At 54.5% G+C, this 22,910-nt stretch overlaps 2 protein-coding genes across 6 annotated transcripts in view; one reads left to right on the forward strand and one right to left on the reverse strand.

The window, feature by feature from the left end:
• Window positions 1-11,250, reverse strand: part of CEP135 (centrosomal protein 135) — a 28,447-nt gene extending 17,197 nt beyond the window's left edge. For all 3 annotated transcript variants that reach the window (XM_068137726.1, XM_068137725.1, XM_068137727.1), the window contains exons 1-9: window positions 10,796-11,250; window positions 8,845-8,979; window positions 6,896-7,086; window positions 5,679-5,846; window positions 4,562-4,703; window positions 3,450-3,534; window positions 2,216-2,344; window positions 1,174-1,389; window positions 555-620 (exon numbers count right to left, since the gene is read on the reverse strand). In XM_068137726.1, coding sequence (XP_067993827.1) covers window positions 555-620; window positions 1,174-1,389; window positions 2,216-2,344; window positions 3,450-3,534; window positions 4,562-4,703; window positions 5,679-5,846; window positions 6,896-7,086; window positions 8,845-8,957 — 1,110 coding nt within the window. In that variant the 5' untranslated portion in view covers window positions 8,958-8,979; window positions 10,796-11,250. The remainder of the gene's footprint in view (window positions 1-554; window positions 621-1,173; window positions 1,390-2,215; window positions 2,345-3,449; window positions 3,535-4,561; window positions 4,704-5,678; window positions 5,847-6,895; window positions 7,087-8,844; window positions 8,980-10,795) is intronic.
• Window positions 11,251-17,877: 6,627 nt separating this feature from the next.
• CRACD (capping protein inhibiting regulator of actin dynamics) overlaps window positions 17,878-22,910 on the forward strand; it is a 111,388-nt gene continuing 106,355 nt past the window's right edge. The window contains exon 1 of one of the 3 annotated variants that reach the window (XM_068137730.1): window positions 17,878-17,962. The gene's annotated coding sequence lies outside the window, so the exon portion shown is untranslated. Of the gene's footprint in view, window positions 17,963-18,822; window positions 18,925-19,122; window positions 19,330-22,910 lie in introns of those variants that run through there. The other 2 variants (XM_068137729.1, XM_068137728.1) reach the window with 2 other exon arrangements.

Below are 22,910 nucleotides of genomic sequence, written 5' to 3' on the forward strand. Positions count from 1 at the left end.
TATGCTGCTGCTTATTCAAGTCAGCAATATTCCTCCTGCAGTTTGAAGCTGAGGAAGAAGTTGTTGAGCAGGAGGCTGCTGAGACTCTGGCCCAGGCTGCCCAGGGAGGCTGTGGCTGCCTCCTGCCTGGGGGTGCTGAAGGCCAGGCTGGATGAGGCCCTGAGCAGCTGAGTGTAGCTGAGAGGTGTCCCTGGGCATGGTGTGGAGGTTGGAGGAGCTCTGAGCTCCCTCCCAGCCTGGGTTTGTATGATTCTATGAACCAATTTGTGGTAAGAATGATTCAGCCATGGGAACTACAACTTCAGGTAACAGAAATGAGGAGGTGTAGCTTTAGGGCACAGTCACCCATGCTGTACACAGAGGTTTCTGACACTTCAGTTTTGCACCAGTAGGACACAGCTTCTTTGGCTCTTTCATTTAGCAGCTTATGATGCTAGAGTTTTGGGGTACTACAGAAGCTGTCTCCTGTTCCATTTTGTAACAGCTGAAAGAATCCCATGGGTGACAGCACAACAGAGCAGCCACAAATGAGGTCTGGCAGGATTTTTACTTACTGATTTCAGCTTTGCTACTGTTTCTTCAAGCTCCTGTATTTCACTTTGTTTCCTTTCAATCTCTTTCTGTCAACCAAGATGAAGCCACACGTTAAAAGTTACATCCTCAAAATGGCAAAACTTCCTTTGCTACTTCAAAATTAAGGGAACAGACTAGGTTTGAAGGAAAGAAAGTGTCCCTAGTTCCTGGGAATCTGCCAGGCTTGTAGTAGTGAAGCTCCTAGGAACTGAAGGCACTGAAAATGGGCTGGCAAACACACCCAGGGCTCTCCTAGAGGCCAACAATGAAACAAATCACTGCATGACTGCTCCCAGCAAAATCCCTGCCAAGCACAGGTTGCAAGTGTTACCTGGCAAGAGCTTTAAGGGTCTCAGAAATGTATCCTATGCTGAACTCACAGACAAAGGAAGACAGAATGCCTCTTACCTGAGCTCATCTCACTTCATAAAGAGACAAAGTTGCTGTGATTGATCAGCTTTCAGTGAGAGATTCTCTATCATGCTAGGTGAGCTGGGAAAATGTCTCCTTACCAAGCCATTAGGTCATCTCTTGCCATTAAAAGATACAAAACTACCCAAGGGCTGAGCAGGTCCTTCACACTAACACATCAGTGATTACCTTTGCTTCTTCTATTTCCTTGTCAGCAGTCTCCAGCACAATTTCCTTGTGTCTTTCCAGCTGCTGTGCCAAGTGGTCTATTTCATTGAGTTCCTGGCAGAGTTGCTCATTTTTGTTGCTCAGGTGGACCACCTCACTGGTCACATTTTGTTTGGTGTCCAGCAGGTCTTGAATGTGGTTCTTAAGCTCTTTGTTTGTCTGCTGGAGACACTCAATCTGAAAGGCATTTGGCATTACAACATGAGTATGTTGTTCAGCTGGGCAGCAAAAGCTCCTCCCCATCTGCTGGGATACAGGATCTTGCTCTGTGAAGATTGGTTTTCCCACTATACCTTCCCCTGAGAGTCAAGGGAAGTGAGGCAGGAATGTAGAGTAGGAAGGAAAAACTCTTATACACAATAAATTACAGCAGCCAGCAGAATCAGAGCCTGGAGAAGCCTTAAATATTCAAGGTAACAAGGTGCTCCAATTTCATCCCCACACAACTCCCCTCATAACTCCAGGAAGAACTACTACTGTGGACACAGAGGAAGGTCTGAGCCCACTCCTAGTCCCTATCACAGAGATACCCAGGCACCTATTGGTAGAGGAGAAAAGCAGCCTACTGGCACTGAGCCTCAGCAAACACTCTTGATGGGCCACAACCAGCTTCATGCAGCCCCACTGATAGCTGACAGAGCCCAGGGCAGGCTGCCCAGGGAGGCTGTGGAGTCTCCTCTGGAGACTTTCAAAGCCCACCTGGATGTGTTCCTGTGTGACCTGCCCTGGGTGATCCCTGGAGGTCCCTCCCAAGCCCTACACTCTGTGTGACTCTGACAGAGATGTGAGTTCAGAGAATCCTTTACTAAAGCCATTCTAAGAGGCTCTGACAACAAGAAATGAAATGTCCTTAGACAAGAAGCACTGCCGGCTGGAGATCACAGCCGGGGCAGTGGAGCTTAGAGCTGGCAGTGCCCTTCTGAAGGAGCCTGAAGTTTTGGGGGTCAGTGGGGTTGGTTTTTTTGATTGCTACTCTCTCTAGTTTTGGCTAACCAACACTAACCTGCAAATTCAAATGGGTGATCAGCTTCTCATTGCTTCTGTTTCTTGACTCCAGAGAGAGCACCTCGTGAGAGCGCCCGCCGCCCAGCGCCAGCGCCAGCCGCTCTATCTCCTTGTCTCTCAGCTCAACCTGTCACAGGGGGCAGGAGGAACAAAAAGGCTTTGCTGTCTTCTACACCATTGCATAGAGCTTTTATTCAACTAAACACACAGTGTTCAGTAACCCAATGTGCACCTCACAATGCCATTTTGACCTGTAATGGCCACTTTCACCCCATTCTGGATTTCCTTCTGAGCCAAGAGCTTCCTTTGAAAGAAAAAGAAGTTGGATCCATTAGGAGTTGTCCAGCACCAGGCCCAGGGGGAAGGGTTTGAAGCTGAGGCAGGGCAGGGTTAGAGTGGAGCTGAGGAAGAAGTTGTTGAGCAGGAGGCTGCTGAGACTCTGGCCCAGGCTGCCCAGGGAGGCTGTGGCTGCCTCCTGCCTGGGGGTGCTGCAGGCCAGGCTGGATGAGGCCCTGAGCAGCTGAGTGTAGCTGAGAGGTGTCCCTGGGCCTGGTGTGGAGCTTGGAGGAGCTGAGCTCTGAGCTCCCTTCCAACCTGAGCCATTCTATGAATGCTTTTGCACTAAAATCAGGAATCACAAGGAACTGGAAGGTAAAGAGGCCCAAGAGAGTTGGCTAACATTCAAGGACCACTTCTTCCAAGCTCAGGACCAGAGTATACCAACAGGGAAGAAACAGAGAAGGGGAGCCAGAAGACCTGCATGCTTAAATAGGGAACTGCTGAGCAACTCTAGTGGAAAAGGAGAGTCTGCAGGTCATAGGAGGAGGGGCTGGCCACTTGGGAGGAGGTCAAGGTAGTTGTCAGGGGATGTAGGGAGGCAGCTAGGAAAGCTAGGGCCTCCTTGGAATTGAACCTTGCAATGGAGGTCAAGGAGAACAGACAGGGCTTCTTCAAATCCCCTGCAGTAAAAACTAGCAGCAGCAGCAGCAGTGTAGGCCCAGTGCTGAGTGAGGTGGGTGTCCTGCTGACAGAGGGCCCTGGGCATGCACAAATCCAACTGACAATTGTCAAGGTTAGCCTCTTTAATTTCACTGTAAGACACAAAGCCTGTCAGCAGGTGAGGATTTTATCACTGCTGCTGTCCCCAAAGCAGAGGCAAGGCAGAATACTTCCACTTCCCTTTGCTCTCCCAGGGAGGTCAAGGGCTGTTAGCCAGCACCCTGCTCTCTCACCTGTTTGCTGTAATTCTTCATTCCACGCTCAGTGGCCTCCAGTTTTTCCTGCAGCTCTCTGACTTCTGACTGAAGTTCCTGAATCCTGCAATGCAGTAACACATTCTTTAGGTGGATCCAGGGGAGAATCCCATGGACAGAAGAATTCAACACCCTCTCTTTGCTCCTGTAGGTACTTCACCAAAGCAGAGTTTTGTTCATTCAAAACAGGAAGGCAGAAGCCGTTCCTGGAGACACTGCAGTGGGATGCCAGAGCCCCACCCAGCTGCTCTCACTTCCTATCCTCAAGAGCATGGGGGAGAAAAGATGGAAAAGCTCATGGGTCAAGGTAAAGACAAGAAGCTGGAGGTGGGGAGATTCAGGCTGGAGGGGAGGAGGAAGTTCTTCCCCAGGAGAGTGGTGAAGCCCTGGAATGGGTTGTGCAGGGAGGTGGTTGAGGCCCCAGCCCTGGTGGTGTTTAAGCCCAGGCTGGATGAGGCTCTGGGCACCCTGATCTAGTGTGGGGTGTCCCTGCCCATGGCAGGGGGGTTGGAACTGGATGATCCTTGTGGTCCCTTCCAACCCTCACTGATACTACAATACTAAGATGATTTACCAGTTGCTGTCACCAGCAACAGACTTGGGGAAGACCAATCTAATCTATCATCAATTAAAAGTGGAGTAGGATAGTGAGAAACTGACTAACAACATCTTCCTCCCACTCTCTGCTCTTTTCCAGGCTGAACTTCACTGCTTCACTTCTGACTCTCATACCTCCCCTCCCTGAGTGGAGCAGCAGGGATGGGGCATGGAGCTGTGGTCAGTTCACAAAGCTTTGTAATACTGCATCTCCCTTCAGGGCACAGCCTCCTGCAACATTCCAGGTCAGGTCTCACCAGGGCAGAGTGGAGGGGGAGGAGAACCTCCCTGCATCTGCTGGCCACACTCCTCTGAATGCAGCCCAGGATATCCCTTGCAACCTGTCCATCACTTAGCAAGAACTCTGCTGCCCTTCACACCCAAAAGACCCTTTTTGTCTGAGGCAAATTAGAGACAGGAGGAGGAGGGGGGTTGGAAAATCCCTGCAGCTACTGAGCAGCCACCCTCCAGAGGTGGGAAGTGCTTCAGCTTACCGATTATCAGCCACCTGCAGGAGGTCTGCAATGTAAGGGTCCTCTGGCTGAGGCACTGGGTAGGAGGTGACCCCGGAGGGGGGCACAGGCTGGTCGAGCTGCATGCGCTGGCGCCTGAAGGGAATGCTTCTCTTCCTGCCACCTGGAAGCCCAAAGGGTTGGCACTGGGAGGCAGAGCAAGGCAGCTGCTGGCTCTCATACAAAGCTGACATGTCCTCTTTACTCCACTGCTGCTGAACTGTCACCCTGCACCCTCTGACTGAAGGGGTAACACTTGCACAGTGCAGGCACCACCATTCTCCCAGCTTGGTTCTCCCAGCTTGGTGAGAGGTCACTCACAGCAGAAGGGAAGATGCAAAGCTCAGCAGAAGTCATTTTCCCCACTCTTCAAGGCCCTAAATATTCAACAGCTCAGCCTTGTTGGATCTGTTTGTGGTTTGCCTTGCTAGCAAAGCTGAACCAAAGCATCACAAAGACATTTTCACATCTGGGAGCTATTCTATGACTGAACTCACATCTCTGATGTTTAGTAACAGGTTTTGGTCTCCTACCCTGCTGTCACTTGGGTGAATGACCATCAAGTGGAGCAGGCTAATTGCTTGCATGGCAGCATTACAGTAAAGCTAAAGCAATAAAGAGAGGGGAAAAGACACTGGAAGCTTTCAGAGGGCTGCAGCAATGTTGTTTTGTGGACAGATTTTGCATCTTGCTGCTTGGACACCTTCCTAACAATAACCTGAAGTAGTCACACAGCATCAGTTAGCTGCCGAAAGAGCTGCAAGTGTCAAACCACCTGCCTCTGGCTGAGCTAGGTGCAGCCTAAAAGCAGCAAACAGAGCTGTGGATTCACAGCCACATTACAGCTCCATAGTTTTCCACTGAGCCTAGGTTTGTATCTATCTTTGTCCTTCACCCAAGAGCTCTGCTAAAGAAACTTCTCCACTACAGAGGACTGAATTCAGAGGCCAAACTCTCCAAGTGATCTTATTCTACTGGACAGTTATTTTACTGTAAGTAACTCCTCATCCTAGAGGAAAAACCCCCAACAACTACATCCTGAAGAGCAAAAAATAGCCCAGAGAAGAAGAGCTGAGTAGCTGCAGCTATTGACACTCACCAGGTGTTTGCACCACTGCTTGCAGATTCTTCTCCTGAAGCTGCTGAATTTTCTCAGTCTTGGCTTTGTTCTCCTTTTCCAGCAGTTTAATTTTGTGCATGTATTGGTTATTCAGAAATTTCAAGTCAGAGGTGTCATGTTCAACCCTCCTCAAGGAGGCTTTCAGATCTAGAAGGGAGACATAAAGCTGTGTTAGCTTTCTTGTTACTGTTTTTCCTAGGAGCACCAACAGAGGCAGAGAGGGAATCCTCTCTTCCCTCCCCAGAACAAGAACGTTTCAAATACACAACACAGGAGTGTGTATAAAACCCACACACAAACAGGTACTTGTTATACAAGTGGAACATCTCTGTAGGACAAAGGCACAGCCACAGAAGGGAGCTCAGCTCCTCCAACCTCCACACCATGCCCAGGGACACCTCTCAGCTACACTCAGCTGCTCAGGGCCTCATCCAGCCTGGCCTTCAGCACCCCCAGGCAGGAGGCAGCCACAGCCTCCCTGGGCAGCCTGGGCCAGAGGCTCAGCAGCCTCCTGCTCAACAACTTCTTCCTCAGCTCCACTCTGACCCTGCTCTGCCTCAGCTTCAAACCCTTCCCCCTGGGCCTGTCTGCAGACACCCTGAGGAGAAGTCCCTCTGCAGCCTTCCTGCAGGATCCCTTCAGCTCCTGGCAGGCAGCTCTGAGGTCCCTCCAGAGCCTTCTCTTCTGCAGGCTGCACAGCCCCAGCTCCCTCAGCCTGTGCTCCCAGCAGAGCTGCTCCAGCCCTTGGAGCATCTCTGTGGCCTCCTTTGGACTCCCTCCAGCAGCTCTGTGTCCTTCTGCTGGGGACAGCAGAGCTGGAGGCAGGATTGGAGGTGAGGTCTCACATTTAAGAGCAGTATTTAATGGTAATTAAGAAGCAGCATGTCAAGGTATGAAAGTGTGTGGCAAAAAGCTGTCACATTGTCCTGTTTGACCAACACAGCAATTCCCACAGTCTCAGAAGCTTTCTAACTAGAACAGAACCTGGCCATGAGGTCTGTGGTGACAGCTTGGACTCAATCTTTGAGGTCTCCTCCAACCTTGGTGATACTGAGACAGAAATGTGTGTGCCTTGTAGGTGATTAAGGACAGCAAGGTCCATCACCTCTCACAAGTCAGGAATGAGTCTGCAGGTGAAGGATTTGGCTGCACTGTGGCAGGGAAGGGTTAAACCCCAATCACCAGCTGGGGGTTACCTTTAACGTGTCGCTCAGACTGCTCCTTCAGCTTCAGGATTTCCAGGTGCAGCTCGTTGTTTTCCCTGGTGAGCTGAGCATTCTCTGTCTTGTAAGGCTCCAAAACAGCATCCAGATTGCTGCTCTCCTTCTCATTTTTGCCAGCAGAGAGCTTGGCACTGCGCAAGCTCTCGGTGGTGTGGACGAGGTCACTGGAAGGCAAGAGCAGCAGAGAGGTGGGGAAGGTTAGCAGTGCTTACCCTGCAGCTGGCTGTGGAACAACAGCCCTTGCCTGATAGCATGCTGACTGGAGAGCAAGGTGGCTTGAAGAAAGCAGAGAGAACACTCATGTCGGAGAAATCCCAAGGCAGGAATCAGTAAGGTAAAGTTCACTAGGGAAGGACAAGGCAAATGTAATAAAAACCCAAGATCCCAGAAATGTATCAGGAAATTACTCAGGGAACTGGGCTGCATGCAGAGTGTGGCCAGCAGAGCCAGGGAGCTGCTCCTCCCCCTCTGCTCTGCCCTGCTGAGACCTCACCTGGAATATTGCATCCAGCTCTGGGCTCCCCAGCTCAGGAGGGACAGGGATCTGCTGGAGAGAGTCCAAGGGAGGGCTGCAAGGATGCTGAAGGGACTGCAGCACTGCCTGGGGAGGAGAGGCTGAGAGCCCTGGGGCTGTGCAGTCTGGAGAGGAGAAGGCTGAGAGGGATCTGATCAATGTCTATCAATAGCTAAGGGCTGGGGGTCAGGAGGGAGGGGACAGGCTCTGCTCAGCTGCACTCTGGGACTGGACAAGGAGCAATGGATGGAAACTGCAGTGCAGGAGGTTCCAGTTCAACATGGGGAGGAACTTCTTCCCTGTGAGGCTCCCAGAGCCCTGGAGCAGGCTGCCCAGAGAGTGTGGAGTCTCCTTCTCTGGAGCCTTCCCAGCCCTGTCTGGATGTGTTCTGTGTGCCCTGTGCTGGACTCTATGGTGCTGCTGTGGCAGGGGGGTTGGACTGGATGATCTCTGGAGGTCTCTTCTAACCCCTAACATCCTCTGACCTTGTGAACTCTCTCTTCTACATCAAGGAAGATACTCAGCATTGGCAAGAAGATTTCTTCCTCCAAGCACTGTGTAAGTTGTGGCACTACTCACAGCACAGAGGAGACTTGAAGGAAAGAACTCCAAAGGCCAGCTGGTCAGGCAGCCAATACTGGCAGTGTTCCTCTGGAGATCAGAAGCCCCACAAGAGAGATTAGCAGCAAGCAGCTACAAACACTTTGGTAAAACTCAAGTCAGTGCTTGAGGGATTAAACCTATCTGTTAGGCACCAGAATGAGATTCCCTGCTGCAGGCAGATGACTCCACACCTGCTCTTCCATCTGCACCAGATGCTAGAGAGCCACAGAACCAAGACACCTAGGTTTGCACGTTCAGCTGAGCGTGACTGGACTCCCCTGGACAGGACTGTGTCTGCAACCACAGCAAAGCCATGGAATCCATGAAAATGGCCTCAGAAAGGCACCTGGAAAACTGGGTTTACTGTTGTGTGTCCTGTGCAAACTGCAGAGACAGCAAGTTTCAGCTTCTCCAAGTGAGATGACAAAACCCAGAGCTGTAAAGGCTTTGTTTTCAACCACGGTGCAGGCCACAGGGATGGTTTGGGATGCAAGCAGGTGGTGTAAGAGTGTCCTTTAAGCACATCTCAGCAGTGACTCTTCTTGGCTCCCTCAGGAGGTCAGAGGAGTTTTAGACTGAGTAGAATGACTTTAGAGACAATTGTGCTCAGTTCAAGGAAATCTTCAGATGCTCTCAGCCCTTCAGCAAACCCATCTGACCTCATCACACACAAGAGCTTGGTGTTAGCTCTGCAACCAGATTGCTTGAGAACTCTCTTCAGGCTGGGCCTTTCCCCTCACACAGCAAAACTCAAGCCAGATCTGCCACAAGATTGCTCTGGGGTTTAATGAGCCCTTTTCAGTACCTGAAAAGCTTTTCCACCAAGGGCAAGCTCTCCACTCCCAGAGGCTGCCTGTAGCCCAGCTGATCCAGGCGCTTCCTGAGATTGATGAACCTCCTCTCTGCAGTGGCAGTCATTGCACAGCAGCCTTGCTCACACCTGCAAGAGATCATCTGTTACACTCCCTCAACCAACAGAACCCACTGCCCCTGCCCAGAGCAGGCAGGGAATACCCCACAGGATGGCTCAGCTGGCTGTCCTGGGAGTGCTCCTGCCAGCTTCTCATGAACAAGTCAGGGTTGGAAGGGACCACAAGGATCAGCTAGTTCCAACCCCCCTGCCATGGGCAGGGACACCCCACACTAGATCAGCCTGGCCAGTGCCTCAGCCAGCCTGGCCTTAAACACCTCCAGGGACAGGGCCCCAACCACCTCCCTGCACAACCCATTCCAGGGCTTCACCACTCTCATGGGGAAGAACTTCCTCCTCCCCTCCAGCCTGAATCTCCCCACCTCCAGCTTCATTCCATTCCCCCTAGTCCTATCACTGCCTGAGATCCTGAGCAGTCCCTCCCCAGCCCTGTCCTAGCTGAAGCCAGGACAACAGCCTTGTGAATCCTGACTGAGTGATGCTAAAGTTGCCAGGTTCACCTGCAGAGTGTGTGAAGTGAGCAAAAAAGGAAATGAGCAAGTTCAGATTGGCTGTGAGGAAGAAGTTGTTCCCCATGAGGGTGGTGAGAGCCTGGCACAGGCTGCCCAGGGAGGTGGTGGCAGCCTCACCCCTGGAGGTGTTTGCAGCCAGGCTGGATGTGGCTGTGAGCAACCTGCTGTGGTGTGAGGTGTCCCTGCCCATGGCAGGGGGTTGGGGCTGGCTGAGCCTTGAGGTCCCTTCCAACCCTGAGAGTTCCGTGATTCTCTGGAGCCCTGAGAGCACTCTTGACTCTGGTGTTTCCCACGAGACACTCTGTATTGGCTGCACAAACAGCTCACATCATCCACTGCCTAAACAGGGAATGGCATTTAGTGCTGCCAGAGAGAACCCAGGAGTGCCACTTCAGATGCAAAACAGAAGGTAAACAGGAGGGGAAATCAAATGCTGCCTCAAACCAGGCAAAAATGTATCAAGGCATCTAAGTGAGTGCAGCTTTCAGTTACCCACAGAACAGACATTCAGAGCCATCAGCCTCTCTGTTGTTGTTCCTTTGCTCACTAGAAAGAGCAGCTTTCTTGTTCCTAAAAGCAACAGCTTTCACCTGTCTTATTTTGTGCCTTTTGAAGGCCCTATGTACAACTGCTTGCAGGGAAAGGCTCTTCACAGGCTCAGAGGATGTGAGGGGTTGGAAGGGACCTCAGGAGATCATCCAGTCCAACCCCCTGCCAGAGCAGGAGCACCCAGGGCAGCTCACACAGAACACATCCACACGGGGCTGAAAGGCTCCAGAGGAGACTCCACAACCTCTCTGGGCAGCCTGCTCCAGGGCTCTGGGACCCTCACAGGGAAGAAGTTCCTCCCCATGCTGAGGTGGAACCTCCTGTGCTGCAGTTTCCATCCATTGCCCCTTGTCCTGTCCCAGGGAGCAGCTGAGCAGAGCCTGTCCCCTCCCTCCTGACCCCCAGCCCTCAGCTATTGATAGACATTCATCAGATCCCTCTCAGTTTTCTCCTCCCCAGCCTGCACAGCCCCAGGGCTCTCAGCCTCTCCTCCCCAGGCAGTGCTGCAGGCCCTTCAGCATCCTCCTAGCCCTCATTTCAACATCAGCAACCCTCTCAAAGCTCCACGTTCCTATTGCAATGCGAGACAGCCGCTCTGGATGGTGAGTCTCTCATCACTGCTCCGCCCCGGCTGGAAGCTTTGCAGACCCTTTCAGCCGCCCCCGGGCGCCGCGCAGCAGCCCCTGCCGTCTAACGCAGCCTCCCGCACACAGCCTCCCGCTCACCGCTTCCGCCCTGCCCCGGCGCGGCCCTACGACACTCACCGTTAGGGCAGGCTCCTGCGGGGCGAGGCACGGCGGGCTGAGCCGAGACGCGCCGGGGAGGCTCCGGCGGGGGGAAGGAAGCTGCAGACGGCGAGGGAAGGAGCGCGCAGCCGGCAGGCCGGGCGCGGGGCGCGGCCGCAGAGGGTACCCCGCGCTGCCCGGGGGCGCAGCAGGCGGCAGCGGCGCAGGGCTGCCACAGCCCCAGGGCTGCCACAGCCCGAGCGCAGCCGCGGAGCGCCGCCGAGCCACGGGCCCGTCCCGCCGGCAGCGCCCGTCTCCTCCTCGCTCCCGGCGGACACGACGGCCGCCCCCTGGCCGCCGGGGGAGCCGGAGCCGCCGCCCCCCGCACAGAGCCGGCCCCGAGCCGGCGGTTTGAAAATGGCGCGCGGAGCGGCGGCCGCTTCCGCCCGGTCACCGCGGCAACGGGGCACGCGCCCGCGCCCCCGGCCCGCCCCGCCAACCGCCGCCCGCCCGCACGCCCGCGCCCGCGCGCCGCCGCGCCCTGCTCCGCCCCGCCCCGCCCCGCCCCTCCCACGCCACCGGAACCCTGCCGGCGAGGGGCGGGGCCGAGGGGCGGGGCCCAGCGGCGGCGGGTGCGCGCTTCCGGCGGACGCTCCGGGTGCTGTGGCCGTGCGGTGTGCGCTGGGGCGGGGGGCTCGCGAAGGTCAACCTGTCCCAGCCCTGCGGTCAGCGGCACAGCCCCGGGCGCAGCATCAGCCCCGGGCGCAGCATCAGCCCCGGGCGCAGCATCAGCCCCGGGCGCAGCAGCCTGCCCGGAGCCACGTCAAGCCCCATCTCGAGTGTCCCCAGCCCTGGGGCCTCCACCGCCGCCCTGGGCAGCCTCTCCCACTGCTCCACCACCCTCAGAGTAGAGAACTGCTGGGGTGTTCCGCCTGCAGAAGAGGAGGCTCCGGCGGGACCTAACAGCAGCCTGCCGGTGCCTGAAGGGGGCTACAGGAAGGAGAGAGACTGCTTGCAAAGGCCTGCAGGGACAGGGGCTTCAAACTCCAGCAGATTTAGACTGGATGTTAGGAGCAGGTTCTTTGTTATGAGGGTGGTGGAGCACTGGAACAGGTTGCCCAGGGAGGTGGTTGGGGCCCCATCCCTGCAGACATTCAAGGTGAGGCTGGACAGGGCTCTGGGCAGGTTGATCTAGCTGGGGATGTCCCTGCTGACTGCAGGGAGGTTGGACTGGATGAGCTTTGGAGGTCCCTTATGGCCAGGACCATTCTGTGATTCTATGAACATAATTAATCTGCTGCAGCAGCAGCTGTGGTGATTCATTCCATAGGTGGCAGCACAAAGCACCACACAAGGATGGACCTTACAAGCCCCAGACATGAGGACCGGAGCTCACTTCCATCAGCCACGAATGGTGCTGGTGCCATCCATCCCTCATCAGCCACAGAACAACAGCTCTCACCCTGCCCTGTTAGAGTGGTACCATCTCAGGGGCCTGTTCTTCCACAGGAAAATGAGTCCCCTGCTGATCTTCAGCATTCCTCAGCTCAGTTTCAAGTTGAAAGTGATCCCAAGTTGACACCATTTCCTGATGCCATTCTGGGAGAGCTGGGGCTCCCTTCTTAGTGGCAAAACACCAATAATACATTTGACCATCTGTGTTTAGAGAGGTGTGGTTTGAAACTCTTTGAAGCACATTGTGAGGGTGATGAGAGCCTGGCACAGGCTGCCCAGGGAGGTGGTGGCAGCCTCATGCCTGGAGGTGTTTGCAGCCAGGCTGGATGTGGCTGTGAGCAACCTGCTGTGGTGTGAGGTGTCCCTGCCCATGGCAGGGGGGTTGGGACTGGCTGAGCCTTGAGGTCCCTTCCAACCCTGACAGTTCTATGATCACAAAACTGGTATCACTGTGGTGACCAAAGCCTGTGCAGCTCTCTAAAGCTAAAAGATTGCTAATGTTCAAGACAATAAATGACTAAGCAGTCATTTCCCCTTCTTATTTCACAGACACTTTTGGTAAGCCACTTCATTCCTCTGGGCAGTAGCTTCTGCGTGTGGATTTCATTTGATTTCACCCCTCTGGCTGCTCTGGCAGCTTGCATTTTCCTTATACCCCACCTAAGGGCTCCTCTGAGCAGTTGGTTCCAGAAGCTTCTGGGGCCTCTACCAGCTGCCTTCAGATTGATTGCTGATGATGAGCTGCTTTGCTGGGCTCTGGAAGGCGGCTGGGATTGCTCACACCTGGGCAGTGTGTCCTGAGGAGGGCAGCAGGGTGCTGGGATTGCTCACACCTGGGGCAGTGTGTCCCGAGGAGGGCAGCAGGGTGCTGGGATTGCTCACACCTGGGGCAGTGTGTCCCGAGGAGGGCAGCAGGGTGGTGGTGTGTGCTGGGATTGCTCACACCTGGGGCAGTGTGTCCCGAGGAGGGCAGCAGGGTGGTGGTGTGTGCTGGGATTGCTCACACCTGGGGCAGTGTGTCCCGAGGAGGGCAGCAGGGTGCTGGGATTGCTCACACCTGGGCAGTGTGTCCCGAGGAGGGCAGCAGGGTGCTGGGATTGCTCACACCTGGGCAGTGTGTCCCGAGGAGGGCAGCAGGGTGCTGGGATTGCTCAAGGCTCTGCCTGCTTCTGTGTGGAACTCCTGAGACAGAGCAATGCCACGGTGAGCTGCTGCAGGGCTGGGACCTCAGGGAGCCAGGGATCATGGTCCAAGACAACCAAGAGGTAGGATGGTTTTTGCAAGCTTGTTTTTCTCAGTGCTGATTTAGCCTCTGGCTGTTTGTTGGGGAGAAGTGTCGGAGGGCTGTGGCTGGCCAGGGAGCCAGGATGGCTTAGTGCTCTCGCTGAAGGGCCACTCAGATTTTGATAGGACTCTGACTTGCTGGCCAGCTCAGTCTGACCTTGTCACAGAAACAACCACAGACCAGCAACAACTACCAGAAGTGTGGATTTATTGTACCCAACATTGCTCAGCATTCCTTCTGATCCAGCCAGGTTACCCTCTGCATGTCAGTCAGGAACGTGCTGCCACCACAATCCATCATTAAGCTTTAAGGAAGAGTCTTTCTGGGAAGATGAACCAAAATGAGTGTGCCCTCACTCATGAAGGGGAACCTCTCACTCAGGGGTGCCCAGAACAGACACTCAGGGAGGATGAGGACTTGCTCAATCTGTGGAAGTATCCTTTGGTGGTGTCCCAGTCTGTTGTAAGCAGCCCTTCTCCTACATCAGTCTAGGGAGGGCTGGGGGGGGGGGGGGGAAGGTCTAGCTGCAAGGCTGCCTGCTTTGAGGAGAACCAACTCAAAATGGCTCTTCAGCAGACCTCCCTTTGTGCCCTCATCAAGGGTGCACTGTGGTCAGTTCTAATGAGCTGGAGGGGTTGGGCCACACCAGAGCAGTGTAAGTCTGGGCAAGGACGTGCTGATTGATGGCTGGGAGGCACAAAGCTCATCTTTATCAGCCTCCAGCAAGGCCTGGCCCTTGGTCAGGTGTCTGTCAGGCTTTTGTGTTGGTCAGGGCAGTTGCACCTGTTACAGACCTGCTGTCCAAAGCAGCTGGACAGGTAGCCAGAGTGGTCTGTGGGTCTGGGTCACTCTGTGAGTGACCAGCCATAGCTGAGAGCTCAGTTTTAAAAGGGCCTTTGGCAGCCATCAGCAAGTGAGTCTGCTCGGGCAGAGCCTGGTGCAAGACTCTGCTTCTCTCAGAGCTTTGTTCACTTGCTTCCCACTGAAACAGCAACAGCCCCCCTGAAGGTTTGAAAGAACTTCACAATTCAGTGGTTTTAATCCCATACCTTTCCCTGCAAGCCTCCCACAGCCTACAGGCATCGTTTGCATAACTAAAGATATCCCCAAACTGGGATGCAGGGCTCTGGCTGGCCAGTGGGCAAAGGGGCACAAGGCTCTGGCTGGCTGGCCATGGTGGCACAGGGCTCTGGCTGGCCAGTGGGCAAAGGGGCACAGGGCTCTGGCTGGCTGGCCATGGTGGCACAGGGCTCTGGCTGGCCAGTGGGCAAAGGGGCACAAGGCTCTGGCTGGCTGGCCATGGTGGCACAGGGCTCTGGCTGGCCAGCTAGCCCAAGTGGTGTAGCAAGTTGACTGTTTGGAGTGGCCAGTTGCTCTAGGGCCCTGCATTGCCAGCCATCCAAAGCGGTTTAATAACCCTCTGGCATGGTAGCCAGCTAATGTGGTGTAGAGATCTTGCTCAGCACCCATCCAAGCTGGCACAGGGTCTGGGTGGCCAGCCAGCCACGAGGGTACAGAGAACTGACTGCCTGGGCATCCACTGGCCAGCCAGCCTGTGTTGTGTAGAGCCTTGGCTGTGTGACAGCACCAAGTGGCGTAGGGCTCTGGATCTTTAGAGGGAAGAAGTGTTGTAGGTCTCATTCCAGCCTCTGACCTTTCTTGGGCCATGTACAGATCACAACAGCAGCAGCAGCATTAATTGCCAGACCCTAGAGCCTTACCCTTCATCCTCCAGCATAATTATCTTGTCAGCCAAATTGGGGGAGAGAGAAAGCCTTGGTGCTGTGTGGGCACTGTTCAGCAGCTGCTGAGGCACTGCTGTGTTACCAGCACGATTTAGCCACCAAGGCAAAAGCCTCCATCTGTCTCCTGGCAGGCTGCCCAGTTGTCTCTGTCACAACACCCCCAGCATGCAGCACAGCCTGGCACGGGGTGCTCCTTACACAGTGGCTCCCCATACCCCTGGACAGGCTACTCACACCCCGTGGAGTGCCACACAGCTTGCCCAAGAGAACTCACTGCCCAAACACAAGGCCTACCTCAGGGCTCCCAGTACAGCATGGACATGCTTGGCACGTCCAGCAAAGGACCCTGAAGATGATTAAGGTATTGGAACATCTCTCCCATGAGGAGAGGCTGAGCATGCTGGAGGTGTTCAGCCTTCAGAGGAGAAGGCTCAGGGGGAATCACAGGTTCACAGAAGCATTGAGGTTGGACAAAACCCTCAGCATCACCAAGTCCAACCACTAACCCTACTCTATAAGGCTCACTCCTAAACCAGAGCCCCAAGCACCACATCCAAACCACACAGCCAGGCCTGTGGACTCCACCACCTCCCTGGGCAGCACATTCCAATGCCTGAGGATCTCCATGTATGTAAATACCTGATGAGCAGGAAGAAACAGATGGGGACAGCCTCCTGACAGTAGTGTGATTAGATCAGTGCCTATACAGCTGGAGTGAAACTGTCCCTTACCAGCTGTAGTAGGATCTCTGACTATTGAAAATGATGAGAATAAACCTGATTGTGTTGCCAGCTGTTTTGTCTCAGGATTAGCTTGATCTGCATGGGAGCTCAGGCAGAGGGTGAGTTTTGTAATTCACCATGACAGTTGTCTGTCCCAGCATCACCTGAGCAGAGTTGCTCCCCCAGCTTTGCAAGTGGTGTGTCCTTTACCACTTCAAGGTGACAGTGCAGGATGAGGACTGTTTGCTAGTGGCTAGAATGGCACGAGGGCAAGTGGAAGAAAGTGGGGGAAATGAGAATGTCAGTGTCTTCTTCTCCCCCGCCTCGGTTTTGGTAGTGCTGAGCAGGGACAGAATGCAAACACAGCACAGGGCTGCAGCGGTCTGCAGGAGCAGACTCTGCTCTTCAGGGAGCTTGTCGCTGAGCTTCCAAAGGCGAAGGAGCACGTTGGCAGCCGAGCTTGCTTTGGTTTGGAAAGAGACGTGTGAGTTGCTGGCCTTAGAGCTCTGTGTGTGTGTGTGGACTCGATGACCTTCGGAGGTCCCTTTCCACCCCTCACATCCTGCGGTCTTTCATCTCCGCCTAAGTCCAAGGCGGAACGGGGGGCAGGCAGCGGCGGCTGGCTCCCCGCTGCTCCGCGCTGCCTTAGCGCCGCCTAGCGGCACGCTGCCTCTGCTGGCGATCGTGGCCCGCGGGCGCTCGCCGGCTCCGGCTCGCTCCGCAGAAACTCTCACGGCATCGAATAAACTCAAAGCGGAGAGCTGCCGACAGAGCCATGCGCCCCCGAAAGTCCACACACCACTTGATGCTGAGGTTTATGGCTGCAATGCTTCCCACGAGCGATCAGCTCTTAAGGGGGAAATCTCCTCCTTTGAGCTTATTTTCTCCTCCAGGGAAGTGGAAAGATTGACCAACCCCCAGCCAAGATAGGTCTGGTGTCACTGAGGAGTTGGACCCGTGGGGAGGAACTGGCAAAAGCTGGATTCACCTCTTCTTCGGTGGCTACCTGTAAAGTTTTCTATCTGCCTAAACAAGTGTGAAGTGCTGTGACACAGCGACACAGATCAACCACTTGACAGGGCTCTGGGTGACCTGATCCCCTGCTCACTGCAGGGGGGGTGGACTAGATGACCTCTAGAGGTCCCTTCCAACCCGGTGATTCTCTGCTTCTATGGAATCAGCCAGGCTCCTGGATCTTTCAAAGGAGTGCTGCAGAACTCAGCTCTGGTAGCTGGGGTGGTTTCTAAGCTTCTCTTGGCTCAGGAGATGCATTCATGCAATTGCTCAGGTAAAGACAGCAGGCACTGTACCTAACAGGCATCTAAAGGCAGGCATCAGCTGGGGCCTCAGCCTCATTTCTGAGACATCTGTGCCCTGTGCACTGTGGCTTTAGTTGTGAGGGGTCCACAAAGGCAATGGACTGCGCCTCTCATGGCTGCTGCAGCTGGTCACCTCTACAACACTGCAGGGGGAAAAGTCTTTTCACATGGCTTGGTTGGGCTTGGGGGGGTTATTGTTGTTGTTTTGTTTGGGTTTGTTGGGTGGGTTGGGTTTTGTTGTTTGTTTCCCACAAATAGCATTTCTGATTTGGAAATTCACTGAGCTGCAAAGCACTAAGGAGTGGGAAAGTGTCAGCAAGTCCTTGCCTAAACTCCCATTCCTCATTTGCAAATCAAATATTGGGCACAGTGAAAGGAAAAAAAAGTGTGAGCTGGCTCTTTGGTCTGCCCAGCATGGGTGGTGATGTTCTGTAAGACTCAGTTCCTTTTAAGAGCAGCAGAGGGACCGCTTCTGACTAGGCAAGAGAGTTCAGGACCTGGCAGGACCCAGAGCTGTAAAGGCTTTTAGGTCTCAGACCATCTGAATCTGGAAAGCTTTCTCAGCTGTGGAAGATCATCATTTTTGGATCAGAAGATAGCAGAGTCTAGATGCAGCTACGTGATGCCTCTGATTTTACTGCCTTCTCCTTGGGAAGCTCTGGATCCAGTCTCCAGCACTGGTAAAACGTTGTTGTAGATAACTGGGTCGGAAGAGTGTGGCACCAGGAGAGCTGATACTGGATTTAAGGACCTGGGACAGAAGCAAAGCTGTCCTGCGCTGCTTGTGTTGGGAAGCAGCTGGGTTTGGTTGCTCCTTGCAGCTCTCTGTTTTGGTAAATGAAGGAGCTAAGTATACGTCTGGCTCTTTGGCTAGCCGGGCGCTGCACCCGGGTGTTGGCCTTGCTCTGAGATGAGAGCAAAGTGGGGTTCGGAGGTGTGCGTGCAGCCAGAGCAGGGGGTCTCTCCAGTTTGGGCAAGCAAGCCGGCAGCGGGGTGCTCAGTGGTGCCAGCACCAGCGGGACCCTGCCGGGAACGGATCAAACCAGCCTTTCCCTGTCTTCCCAACAAGAGCCCGACACGGCCAGTCGGAGGGTGAAGGCAGGGGTTCGGTAGAGGCTCCGGCGGGGGCTGGGGTCGGGGCGCGGCGCTGCGGGGCGCTGCCATGGGGTGGCATCCGACGGGCTGGGCGGCGGCTGCGGCACCGGCACCCATACCCCAGCACGGCGGGAGCCACCGGCTCTGCCCTGCTGACAGCGTGGGGCGAGAGAACAGGTAGGGACGGCCCCGTCGCCGCCGTGCCCGCAGCGGGAGGGAGCTTGGCAGCAGCCTGGCAGCATCCCGCGCCGCGCCGCCGCCTACCCGCGGAGCTTCGCAGCCCGGTCTGGTCCCTCCGGCGGCGGCAGCGCCGTGCCTCGCCCGTTGCCGTTCGCCATTGTGCCGGCGGGGGGGTGCGGGCGGGTGCGGAGGTGTGCCCGCGGCCGCGCCGCTTTGTGCCGCCCGCCCTCCCGAGCCGCTTTGGGCTGCGTGCGGCACTGCGCTTGGCAGTGCCAAGGAGGAGCGGCCGCGCAGGGCGAGCGGCAGCGGATGCGCAGGGAGCGCAGCGGATGCGCAGGGAGCGCAGCCGGGGCCGTGCCACACGTAGGTAGGTACCTGCCGAGGTCCGGCTGCCTTCGTGCGGGGAGAGGCGCAGCGAGGCGTGCGGGGGGACGGCGCCGCTTGATGGCTGCCGGGGAAGCCAGCGGCTGGGCTGGCGGTGCCGCCCTCCGCCGGCTCTTTGTTAGCGCTTTCCCGGAGAGTGCCGCCTTCCTCCGGCTTTGTTGGAAAGCGGGAGCTGTCAGGAGGATGACTGTTTCACGCCATGCCTCTCCAGAGCAGCAGCATCGCTTTGTTTGAGCTCCCGTAAGCCATTTATCACGGCACTGCCGTCACGTTCTAATGAGCAATGAAATCTGCTGCTTTTCACGCCTGGAAGGCGGTGGGACAGCGCTGCTGCCGCTGCTGCTGCTGCTGCCGCTGCTGCCTACCCGGCCCTTAAGAACCGGAGCAGGTAAGCTAGGGGTGGTATAATTCGGCGTGGGAAATTGTTGCCTTGTACCATCTCCTCGGTTAGGCAATGCCCGTTTTAGCGATGGCAATGCCTGGAACGTGGCTTCTCTGTGTCACTGAGAGATTCTTTTAATGAATGGAGGTCTGGGGTGGTGGCTTTGATTAATTTTGCTGGTGTCGGCACGAGGCAATTAAAAACCTGCTTCTGTAGCTGGAGTACACAGAGCACTAGCACGGCCCTGCTCGGCCATTCCGAGTGTAAAAACGCCCCTATTAATAACAACCCACCCAAACCCACAGCTCGAGGGGTAAATGGAGCCCTGGAAACCACAACTCTGCATCCTGAAAATTTAATATGCCTGACAAGAATGGCACTGAAAGTGATCTGCTCTTGGGGGAGGGGGGCACGGAGAAAGCAAAGGGTAATGTGCAGCCACAGGCCTAAGAATAGAAACTCTGTGGAGAATGGGTGTGCAGCTAATGTAATTTGTTCTATTCCCCACCGGATTTTCTGGGCAGACCTTCGGTGGTGTGTAGCAACTGCATGGGAAGAGCTCTTTCCTTAGGACCTGTCTCCTTTGAGCCACTCCACAGCAGCAGCATGTAGCAGCTCCTCTGTTTTGACAGCTTAAAGATGATCAGTTGGAGTCAGAGCTGAATTTTCTTGGGTGTTCTGCAGTGCACACTGAAATTCCCCAGCCCCAGAAGAATTCTAATTGCACCTTGCACAGACAATGGAGTCTTTTACCTGCACCAAAACAGTAATCAGTGGGCATGAATGTTATTGTGAGTTTCCTCAACAAAGCCACTGAGGTGTGTTTCTTTTTCCCCTTAATAGAGGCAGTAATTAGCAGTGCTGCCTATAGCTTCATTTGTGTGATCTGAACCCAGGTCAGGAATTCATCAAGTGAACAAATCCAATTCTTCCTCCTTTGTTGTCAGTTTGGCTCATTAGAGGTTGTGTTTGGTATTGAATATTCCATGGCAGCAGCCAGCTGGTGTGGTGAAGTATCGAAACATCACAGGAAGGTGATTGGTGTTATGTATTGATGAGAATCCCAAGAATGAGCTGGAAATGTTGATCAATAAACATGGCACATAGCAAAGTGTACTAATTAATATGGCAGGTAGCACAGAGGTTGCTGCTGGTTGTTACTTGGCCTTATTTTTCTGCTCCAATGGGCAGATGGAGCTCAGAGCACCCCGCTGTAAAATGAGGGAGCCTTTTCATCACCCATTTGGGCAGTCCTGCATTTTGGAGGGCATTGCTCCACACTTAGCAGCAAGGAGTTTTATGTCTTCCCCTGTGTGCTGTAGAGTTGTTTTTTGTTGGTTCTCTTGAAGTGCATTGGTAGTGAACATGTGAAGTGTGGTGTTAAGTATGGATGCCTGCTGTGCTCTGTGCTAAAACAGTGACCTTCCTTCCTCCTTTATTTTGTGGTCTCTTTGCTCCATACAGGTGGCTGTGAGCAACCTGCTGTAGTGTGAGGTGTCCCTGCCCATGGCAGGGGGGTTGGACCTGGATGATCCCTGAGGTCCCTCCCAACCCTGGCAATTCTATGATGTTAACTCTTCATCAGCATGGAAACAACCTTGAACCCAGGATTTTGGAGTATGGTCTGCTGAGAGTGATTAGTTTCTATTCTGCCTTTTCTGCACCCCAAGCCCAGCTCCTGCAGGCTGAGCAGGTTTCCAGGCAGCTCTCTGCTCTGCCTGCAGTCAACACTGTCACAAGTTTCTGCTTTCAGAAAATGGAACAAGGCTGCAACTCTAAAACACTTCAAAGCATTAGGAGAGCGACAGCCATGCACCCACTCTAATTAGCACCCCTGAATCATTTACCCTGTGAGCTTCCAGCTTCTTTCTGCATCCTGCACAGTGCAGAGGTCACAGAATCACAGAACTGTCAGGGATGGAAGGGACCTCAAGGATCAGCCAGTTCCAAGCCCCCTGCCATGGGCAGGGACACCTCACACTACAGCAGGTTGCTCACAGCCACATCCAGCCTGGCTGCAAACACCTCCAGGGATGAGGCTGCCACCACCTCCCTGGGCAGCCTGTGCCAGGCTCTCACCACCCTCATGGGGAACAACTTCTTCCTCACATCCATTCTGAATCTCTCCTCCTCTAGCTTGGCTCCATCCCCCCCAGTCCTATCACTCCCTGGCACCCTCAAAAGTCCCTCCCCAGCTTTTCTTGCAGCCCCCTTCAGATCCTGGAAGGCCACCGTGAGGTCTCCTGGGAGCCTTCTCCTCTCTCTCACAGCACAAGGAACCATGCAGGAACCAAAACCATGATGTGATCAAATCTTTTGCCTTTATCAAACAGTAAATACATAAAGAAGCTCAGCCACAAATTGCTGCCAAGAGAAAAAAGAAGTTCCTGAGGACTTAGACCATCCTTTTCCAAGGGGCTGTTACTGTGGCAGTGGTGTCTGGGTTTAATGGCATGGTCTGAAGAGCATCCTTTCAAATTTCCCCCTTCTGCTAACAGCCATGAGAATAACTTCTGTGATTCTCCTGCCTTGCCTCTCAGTCACTCTGAAGCCTGCTTTGCAAGGTAACTCAGTCACTGAGCATTGATCTGCCTGTGAGTGATGCAGCTGAGGGTCATTTTAACCTATCCCTACAGTAGCTGTGGCAGGTAAGCCCTGTTTTAAATGGGGAATACCTGGCACCATGAGTGTTGGCTGGGATGTGATGATCACCTGGTGAAGAGGAATCTGTTTGGTGGTTGTCTTACAATGAAGCCTAACATCAACAGAATTTGTATGTAGACAGCCTAAGCTCAGATGATTGTTTTGACTTTGTTTCCTCAGAAGGCAGGAGAAGAACAAGGATTGTTAGCATTTTCTCTTTTGACAGTCTGAATTATTCATATTTGAACATCACTGACTGATTAGGGAGGGCTGGGCTTTCCTCTGCTCTAAAAGCAGTGCTCAGCCTCTGCTCCACAAAGGCCCAGAGGAGAGACTTCGAGCACATGGGGCTCAGCCTCCTCCTGGCATGCTGGAGAGGTACTGTCACTTTCTTTAGAGTCAGCAATGGAATCACAGTCACAGAAACACTCAGGTTGGAAATGACCCTCAGGACCACCAAGTCCAGCCTAAAACCCTACTCTGCAAGGCTCACCCCTAAACCACAGCCCCAAGCACCACAGCCAAACCACCTTCAAACACAGCCAGCCTTGGGGACTCCACCACCTCCCTGCCCAGCACATTCCAAGCCCTGACCACTCTGGATGGGAAAAATGTTTCCTACTGCCCAGTCTAACCCTCCCCTGTCCCAGCCTGAGGCCATTGCCTCTTGTTCTGTCACTAATCACCTGGGAGAAGAGACCAGCAGCAGCCTCTCCACAACCTCCTCTCAGGGAGCTGCAGACAGCCAGGAGGTCTCCCCTCAGCCTCCTCTCTTTCACACTAACCAGCCCCAGCTCCTTCAGTTGCTCTCCATCAGATTTCTTCCCCAGGCCCTTCCCAGCTTCCTTGCCCTGCTCTGCCCTGGCTCCAGCACCTCCACATCTCTCTTGTGTTGAGCTGCCCAGAGCTGGCCACAGCACTCCAGGTGTGGCCTGAGCAGAGCT

This window comes from Melanerpes formicivorus, unplaced genomic scaffold, assembly GCF_026170545.1.
Source record: "Melanerpes formicivorus ecotype bairdi unplaced genomic scaffold, bMelFor1.0.p_v2 SCAF_4, whole genome shotgun sequence".
Taxonomy (NCBI): domain Eukaryota; kingdom Metazoa; phylum Chordata; class Aves; order Piciformes; family Picidae; genus Melanerpes; species Melanerpes formicivorus.